The 9,512-nt window shown below is 42.5% G+C and overlaps 1 protein-coding gene across 4 annotated transcripts in view; it reads right to left on the reverse strand.

Moving 5' to 3' along the window:
• slc13a3 (solute carrier family 13 member 3) overlaps positions 1–8,902 on the reverse strand; it is a 54,912-nt gene extending 46,010 nt beyond the window's left edge. For all 4 annotated transcript variants that reach the window (XM_043710739.2, XM_043710738.2, XM_043710736.2 and 1 more), the window contains exons 1-2: positions 8,641–8,902; positions 2,894–3,159 (exon numbers count right to left, since the gene is read on the reverse strand). In XM_043710739.2, coding sequence (XP_043566674.1) covers positions 2,894–3,159; positions 8,641–8,751 — 377 coding nt within the window. In that variant the 5' untranslated portion in view covers positions 8,752–8,902. The remainder of the gene's footprint in view (positions 1–2,893; positions 3,160–8,640) is intronic.
• Between the last annotated feature and the right edge of the window lie 610 nt (positions 8,903–9,512).

Consider the following 9,512-nt stretch of genomic DNA (forward strand, 5'->3'; position numbering starts at 1 on the left):
CGACCTGCCTAGCTCCTTTTCCACCTATCCACTCCACCCTCTCCTCCCTGACCTATCACCTTCATCTCCTCCCCCACTCACCCATTGTACTCTATGCTACTCTCTCCCCACCCCCACCCTCCCCTAGCTTATCTCTCCACGCTTCAGGCTCTCTGCCTTTATTCCTGATGAAGGGCTTTTGCCCGAAACGTCGATTTTGCTGAAGCTTCTCGATGCTGCCTGAACTGCTGTGCTCTTCCAGCACCATTGATCCAGAATCTGGTTTCCAGCATCTGCAGTCATTGTTTTTACCTTTACTTTCTCCCCAGCCCACTTTTCCCATTTACTTCTCCACCCCGGAGGCTCCCTGCCTCATTCATGATGAAGGGCGTTTGCCCGAAACATCGATTTTCCTGCTCTTCGGCTGCTGCCTGACCTGCTGTGCATTTCCAGCACCACTCTAATCTAGAGTCTGTTTGACTGCACTAATGTGTTTCTGTATGCTTGTGTTCACTGCACCACCTAGTGGTGGCACTGGCAATATTTGCAGTCAATTATAAAACATCATGGATATGTTCATGGATATATGTATGTTTGAATAAAGGTAGTCCTTAGATTACTTACAGTTCTTCTATAACACGATGGCTGCATTCTTGTGCAATCCCGCATTATAGAAAAATTGTGCTTTAGAAACAATTAATCGCTTTACAGCCAACACACATTTTTAAGGTTCGCACTTGAGCAACAGTGTCCCCAATTCATCAATTGTGTTACAGTCAATTCATGTTAAAACGTTTTATAGCAGAATCATCTGTATTTCTGGAACACTAGTCACAAGGATTACTGTTGAAGAATTCACAGGCCTGCATTTTTATTTCTCCCAACATTCATCTTGATGGATTGAAAGTCAATGAAACCATTGATTTTCAACCTGCATTCTCTGCAAATACTACACCTCACCCAGTGGGCTAAATCAGAGAATTAGCTCTGTAGAGTCAACCTTTCTACCATGTGGGAAAGTTGTTATCCTAAATAAAAACCGAAAGAACTGCGGATGCTGTAAATCAGAACCAAAAACAAAAATTGCCGGAAAAGCTCAGCAGGTCTGGCAGCATCTGTGGAGATAAATCAGAGTTAACGTTTGGGGTCAAGTGACCCTTCCTAAGAACAAATTATTAACCTATTTAGGTTTCGAATGGTAAATGTATGTGGTTATGCAATAGAAAATGGCAGCCAGTAATTTCAACGTTTCAATGCAAAAAACAAACTTTTATAAGGTTACTAAAAAAGGAAACAACCATTCCATTCCAGCTCTTGTTAACTGTGCTGAGAGATGGCACTTGATTCTACAGAAAGGCTCCATTGCACACTTTATAAATTACTCATGAAAATATTAAGACTCATCACCTTCCATTTCACCCACCTTTAGCAAATTTTAATATCTAGTGTGCACATCATCAAATGTTGTTTCCAGACAGATTTAAGTAATTTATATATTTTACTTAAAGAGTCAGAATTTAGGTCTTACGATCAAAAATTTGAAAAGGAATATTTTTCCTTGATTTAATTGTCAATATTATTCTTTAGACTCTAAGAATCTATTTTATGTGTATTTTTGCATAATTGACACTGACGTACATAATATCCACATCTTCTAAGAAGTTACATCAACTGAGCTGAGATATGTGAATCAGATTGTAAATGTAAACATTAGCTCATTTAAAATGGACAGATTAAATTCAGTCATAAAATATTGGCCACAAAAAGTTCTAAACTGTATTGTAAATTAGAGCGTGCAAAATGGTATTAAGGTTGACTGAAAATCTGTAAAACAAAGGCTGAAATTTTCATGTTAGCTGTTTTCCACTGATTACAGAACAACTCCAATTTTAATTTTCAGTGACCAGGTGCACTTGCTGCCTCATAAGGGGCCCGGGATCAATTCCAGACTCGGGTGACTGTGTGGAGTTTGCACATTCTCCCTGTATCTGTGTGGATTTCCTCTGGGTGCTCCGGTTTCTTCCCACAATCCATAGATGTGCAGGATAGGTCAATTGACCATTCTAAATTGTCCATAGTATTCAGGGATGTGTAGGTAAGGTGCATTAGTCAGGGGTAAAGATAAAGTAATGGGAAACGAGTTTAGACGGGATACTCTTTGGAGGGTTGGTGTGGACTTGCTGGGTCGAAGGGCCTGTTTCCACACTTTAGGGATTCTATTCTATTCTACAATGGAAATGAAAATTGGCCATCCTCAGGTGACTCAAGAAATATTTTATATATTTTAAGACTTAAACAAAATGTTATAGAGTCATAGAGTCAGAGAAACAGACCCTTCAATCCAACCCGTCCATGCTGACCAGATATCCCAATCCAATCTCGTCCCACCTGCCAACACAAGTTGAATTTGTGAAATGATGAAGCCAGATTGGTTTACTGTTTGGTTCTTTGTTCAACATGTTTTCAGATTCATACATTTAACATTTGTTTATAACTAAAGATATAATTAACTTCTTTGTCTGAGCTAATATTTGTTGTTCGCATAGTTTGTCCAAGGTTATGACAACCTTTCACTTGATTCTTTCTGACGCTGATAAGTAAAGCCTATTAGGAAATTTCAGCATATTGGGAGATTGTTGCATTAATTAAATGGATTGTTTCAACTAGATAATTGTTAACTTTTAGTATATGCATTTTTGCAAGGACTTATCAGAAATGCATAACTTTGGAATTGTAATGGATAAGAATTATCATTGGATCACTAAGGGAAAATGGTGTTTCTATAATAAAAAGCCTATCGTTGTAACATGGTACTGACTGGAAAGATTTTATTCTCAACTGGAGTTAGGAAGAGCACATCCTTTCCCTTAAGTGCATTAATAAATGAAAATTCATTTGTATTGTCATTACTTACATGGATGGAGACAATCCCACAAATAAAAGGACAGCCAATGCTATTCGGCGGTGCAAGTTCCACTCCTCAATCGCCAATGCCATGATCAGGCCACTCAAGAAGAGAGCGTTGGTGTCGAGAAAGTACTGAGGACAGACTTTGGAAGATGGTAAAATACCAAGTAGGGGAAAGAGGCTCATGGGAAGCAGGGATGTCACAGCGATCGGCAAAGCTTCTGTGCACCAGTACATCGCCATGAGTAGAATCACATACAGGCATCTTCCCTCCTAGGAAAGATAGATTTGTAAATGCAACCATTTTCTAATATGGAAAAAAATTGAGTTTCTTAGAATTGTAGAATAATATACCATAGAAAGAGGCCATTCAGTCCATTATTTCTGTGCTTGGCTGTTGAGTAGATCTCTTGAAATAAACCCACTCCACTTCTGTTTCCCCACTACCTTATAATATTTCCCTGAAAGTATTTGTCCAATTCTGTTTCAAGTATTACTCTTCAATCTAGTGCCATTACCCTAATAGAATACCCTTGGAATATTAATGGGGGGATAATATTTTGTAGCAAATATCATCATCTTCTTCTTAAATGTGACCTTTTGTACTGAAGTCAAAAGGCATCATTCCCCTGCAGAAACCCTGTGAAGGAACCCCTATCTCTTCCCTGAAAACAATGCTAAATGCTGCCCATTTGGTCTGCTGTCAAGTCTACATTAGTATGATCATTAAAAGACATGCTTTTTTCCTCAGGTCTCTCCGTTATAGGAAAGATATTATTAAACTGGGGAGTGTTCGGAAAAGATTTATCAGGATGCCATCTGGAATGGAGAGTTCGAATTATAAGGAGAGACTGGAAAGACTGGGACTTTTTTCACTGGAGCATAAGAGGTTAAGGGGTGACCTTATAGAGGTTTGTAAAATCATGTGAATGACAGGTGTATTTTTTCGAGGTGTGGGATTTCAAGACTGGGGGAGTATTTTTCAGGTGAGAGGAGAAAGATTTAAAAAAGACATGAGGGGCAACTATTTTACACAGAGACTGGTTCGTGTGTGGAATGAACTTCCAGAGGAAGTGGTGGATGCAGGTATAGTTACAATATTTAAAAAATATTTGCATGAGTACATGAATGCGAAATGTTTGGAGGGATGTGGGCCCAGCGCAGGCAGGTGGGACTAGTTTAGTTTGGGATTATGGTCGGCATGGACTGGTTAGACGGAAGAGCCTGTTTCCAAGCTGTGTGGCTTTCCATGTAACTCAAACTCTCCATTCCCGGCAACATCCTGGTAAATGTTTTCTGAACTGCCTCCAGCTTAATAATGTCCTTCCTATAACAGGGCAACCAGAACTGGATACAGTACTCCAGAAGAGGCCTCACTAATGTCCTGTACAACTTTAACATAATGTCCCAACTCCTATACTCAAAGGTCTAAGCAATGAAGGCAAGTGTGCTAAACCCTTTCTCAACTATACTTTGGCTGTCTGGATACAGAATTGGCAGGCTGAAAGAAGACAAAGCGTGGTAGTGGATGGAAACTATTCCGACTGGAGGACCGTGACCAATGGTGTCACGCAGGGATCTAGTCTTGGGCCTCTGCTCTTTGTAATTTTTATAAATGACTTGGATGAAGAAGTGGAAGGGTGGGTTAGTAAGTTTGCCGATGACACAAAAGTCGGTGGTGTTGTAGATAGCGTCGAGAGCTGTTGCAGGCTACAACAAGACATTGACAGGATGCAGAGCTGGACTGAGAAGTGGCAGATGGAGTTCAACCTGGATAAATGTGAAGTGATTCATTTTGGAAGGTTGAATTTAAATGCTGAATACAGGGTTAAAGGCAAGATTCTTGGCAGTATGGTGGAACAGTGGGACCTTGGGGTCCATGAACATAGATCCCTCAAAGTTGCCACCCAAGTTGATAGCGTTGTTAAGAAGGCATATGGTGTTTTCGCTTTCATTATTTGGGGATTGAGTTAAAGACTAGGAGGTTTTGCTACAGCTCTATAAAATCCTGGTTAGACCACACTTGGAATACTGTGTCCAGTTCTGGTCACCTCATTATAGGAAGGATGTAGATGCTTTAGAGAGGGTGCAGAGGAGATTTACGAGGATGCTGCCTGAATTGGTGGGTTAGACTTATGAAGAGAGGTTGAGGGAGCTAGAGCTTTTCACACTGGAGAGAAGAAGGAAGAGAGGTGGTTTGATAAAGGTGTACAAGGTAATGAGAAGCAAAGATAGAGTGGATACCCAGAGACGTTTCCCCAGGTCAGAAATGGCTGTCACGAGGGGTTATAATTTTAAGGTGATTGGAAGGAAGGTATAGGGGAGATGTCAGAGGTAAGTTTTTTATGCAGAGAGCAGTGGGTGCATGGAATACACTGCCAGCGGTGGTAGTAGAGTCAGAGACATTCAGGACATTTAAGCAATTGCTGGACAAGCACATGGATGGCAGTAAATTGAGGAGTGTGTAGGTTACATCGATCTTAGATTAAGTTAAGTGCTTGGCACAACATTGTGGGCTGAAGGGCCTGTGCTGTGCTGTACTGTTCTCTGTTCTACGTATCCTGTCTAAATGTGTCACAAACGTCAAAGAATTATGTACCTGAACTCCTAGGTCCCTCTGAGCTACCACACTACCCAAGGCCCTAATTTTAATAGTATAAAGCCTGCCCCTGTTTGTTTTATCAAAATGCAATATTTTCTTGCATTTATCCAAATTAAACTCTATCTGCCACTCCCCAGCCCATTGACCCAATTGATCAAGATCTCTTTGTAATCTCAGATAACCTTCATCACTGTCCGCTATACCACCAATGTTGGCGTCATCTGCAGGCTTTCTATATTTTCATCTAAATCATTCACCTAAATGACGAACGAAAATGAACCCAGTACTTATTTCTGTGGAACCACCACTGGTCACAGGCCTCCAGTCTGAAAAACAATCCTCCACCACCACCCTCTGTCTCCTGCCATTCAGCCAATTTTGTATCCAATTGGCAAGCTCACCCATGTGATCTAATTTTACTAATTTGTTTACCATGCGGAACCTTGTCAAAAGCTTTGTTAAAGTCCAAGTAAACAACGTCCACTGCTCTGGCCTCATCAATCCTCTTGGTTGTTTTCTCAAAAAACCCAATCAAATTTGTGAGACGTGATTTTCCTCGCACAAACCATGCACACCATCCCCAATCATTCCTTGACTCTCTAAATGCATATAAATCCCATCTTTCAGAACTACCTCCAACAACTCACCCACCACTGAAATCAGACTCACAGGCCTACAGTTCCCAGGCTTCTCCTTACATCCCTTCTTAAACAAAGGCAAAACATTAACCACTTTTGAGTCATCTGGCACCGCGGTCATCATTATAGATGATGCAAATATTTCTGCAAGGGACCCTGCAATTTCCCCTCTCACTTCCACAATGTTCTGGGATACATTATCCATCTTTATATTTTCTAGCGCTGCCAGCACTTCCTCCTCTGTAATGTGAACTGCTTTCAAAACATCAATATTTGTTTCCCTGAGTTCTCTCGTGTCCATTTCCTTTTCCACAGTAAAACGTGATGCGAAAAATTCATTATCTCTCCCATCTCCTGAGGTTCTACACAAGGATGTCCCCTTTGACCTTTAAGAGGCCTTACTCTCTCTAGTTGCTCTCTTGCTCTTAATGTTCTAATTGATTCTCTTTGGATTATCCTGAATCTTACCTGCCAAGGCTATCTCATAGTCCTTTTTTGTGCAGCAGACAGTGAAGATCACTGATGTGTTGGCCTTCAGGAGAAGAGGAATTGGGTACAGGAGCAGGGATGTTTTGCTGCGACTGTACAGGGCCTTGGTGAGAACACTCCTGAAATATTTTGTATAGCTTTACGCTCCTTATCTTTGGGACGGCACGGTGGCTCAGTGGTTAGCACAGTACCAGGGACCTGAGTTCGATTCCAGCCTCGGGTAACTGCCTGTGTGGAATTTGCATATTCTCCCTGTGTCTGTGTGGGTTTCCTCCCACAGTCCAAAGATGTGCAGGTCAGGTGAATTGGCCATGCTAAATTGCCCATAGTGTTAGGTGCATTATTCAGAGGGAAATTGGTTTGGATGGATTACTCTTTGGAGGGTTGGTGTGGACTGGTTGGGCCGAAGAGCCTGTTCCTACACTGTAGGGAATCTAATCTTATCTCGGGAAGGATGTTCTGTCTATGGAGGGAGTATAACACAGATTTAACAGACCAGTTCCTCAAATGTCATTCTGATGTATAAAGGGAGACTGGATTGGTTAGGACTAAATTCACAGGAGTTTGGAAGAATGAGGAGGGATCTTGTAGAAACGTATAAAATTCTAACAGGTCTAACAGGGTAAGCGCAGAGGGGATAATTCCAATGACCAGGGAGTTCAGAACCAGGGCTCACAGTCTAAGGATACAGGGTATGCCACTTAGGATGGAGATGAAGAGAAATGGCACTTAGAGAATGGTGAGCCTGTGGAATTCTCTGCCATATAGAATGGTTGAGGCTAAAACATTGAATGTTTTCAAGAATGAGTTAGACAGGATTCTCAGAGCTAAAGGGATCAGAGGGTATGTGGAGAAAGTGGGAACAAGGGTACTGAATTGGATGATCAGCCATGATTGTGATGAATAGTGTAGCAGGCTCAAAGGGTTGAATGGCTTACTCCTGCTCCTATGTTTCTATGTATACCACTTCCAAAACAAAGGAATTAATTATAATTGCCGACAAAGATCTAACTTTCATGGAACCCCTACAGTGTGGAAACAAGCCCTTTGGCCCAACAAATCCACACCAACCCTCCAAAAAGCAACCCATCAAGACCCATTCCCCTACCCTATTATCCTATATTTACCCCTGACTAATGCATCTAACCTACACATCCCTGGACACTTTGGGCAATTTAGCAAGGCCAATCCACGTAGCCTACCTATCTTTGGATTGTGTGAGGAAACCAGAGCAAACCCACACAGACACGGGGTGAATGTGCAAACCCACACAGACAGTTGCCCAAGGCTGGAGTCGAACCCATGTCCCTGGCGCTGTGCTAACCACTGAGTCACCGTGCCACCCTTACTTATAAGAACCACAGTTAACTGGAAAGTAGATTACTGATGCAGTAGATTCTGCTACTTGTTTCTAACAGCAATGGATACATTTAAAAATGCAGTGTGCATACGCAGTCATTAACTTTCACTGGCAGACACCTAAAGAACATGCATGTTCTGGAAAAGAGATGGGTGGGGATTTTTTGTAGAAATAGTCCTGAATGAAGGGCAATTTAACGGGATTGTTTTATGGTAGCAGTATGGGGCAAGTGCAGGGGAGTTAGCACTGCTACCTCACAGTATAGCCAGGGAGCTTGGTTCAATTCCACCCTCGGGTGACTGTCTGTGTGGAGTTTTCACATTCTCCTATATCTGAATGGGTCTCCTCTGGGTGCTCTGGTTTCCTCCCACCGTTGAAAGATGTGCAGGTCAAGTGGATTAGCGATGCTGAATTGCCCATAGTGGATGAGCCATGGTAAATACTGGGATAGGGTGGGATGCCCTTCAGAGGGTTGGTCCAGACTGGATGGGCTGAATGGCCTGGATCTGCGCAGAAGGTGAAATTCAAGTTGTGTGTGAAGACTCTCTCTCTCCTTCCAATTATGTTTCCTTTCCACACACACAAAAAGTGACTAATGCTTCCTATTGTAACAAACCCGTCCAATTTACCCACAGCAGTCAGGGTCTGCCAGGTTTTTACTTTACCTTGGGAGGCGTGGTGAAGAGGATCGGTGAAAAGACTAGAGGGGCCAAGCAGACCACGATGCTTTTGCGGAGACACCAAACCTTCTTGGCGATCACAGCGATCTTTTCCATGTTCCTGTGGCTGGGTTTCGCACACGCTTCCCTGCCCCTCTCTGCTACTGGAACCGCTGCCAGTGAATACTTGAAGCTTTCAGAGACTTTAACGAAAGCGCCTGACCTCTCAGTCCAAAGGGTTTACTCCTGATCTGTGAGTGAATGGCATTGGGTCCTCCGAGTTTTAACCACTGCTTGACCAGAGGAGATCGTGCGAAGTGAGATAAGGGCTGTGTGGTGAAGAATGGACGCTTTGTGGGACTTTGTCCATTGTAGGTTTTCCTGGCGGAACACTTGCTGCAGAGTGGAATCACTGAACTGTTGTACTCAGTCGGGCTGCACAATAAACTGGGTCACCCCTCTAGGTGAAACACGAAGAAGGAAAATGCCACCAATGTAAGATGAAGAAGGTCGGGAATTTCTACCCCAGGAATACTGTCGTGACTTATCGGCTGAAAATCTTAATACTTAACCTCTTTCAATTGATGCAGAGCAGCGAATGGAAAGTTCAGGAATTTAGACTTCAAAAGCCATCTGTTCCAGAATCCTGCAAGCTTTACGACAATAGGATGGGGCCAATCCGCCCGCCATGTCCAGTGGTCTAGCCAGCTTTGGTGGGGGATGTTATGGAGAAATGATAGCCCTGGATGTTCTGCAGATGATGAGATGATCGATCCCATTGAAAAAAAAATACGATTCTGACAGGATAAATGCTGAGGGGATGTTTCCCCTCATGGGAGAGTCTAGGACCAAAGGGCATAGTCTCAGAATATTGAGCA

The sequence above is a fragment of the Chiloscyllium plagiosum genome, unplaced genomic scaffold (assembly GCF_037043375.1).
Source record: "Chiloscyllium plagiosum isolate Xiang-an unplaced genomic scaffold, Cpla_swu_hap1 HiC_scaffold_15, whole genome shotgun sequence".
NCBI lineage: Eukaryota > Metazoa > Chordata > Chondrichthyes > Orectolobiformes > Hemiscylliidae > Chiloscyllium > Chiloscyllium plagiosum.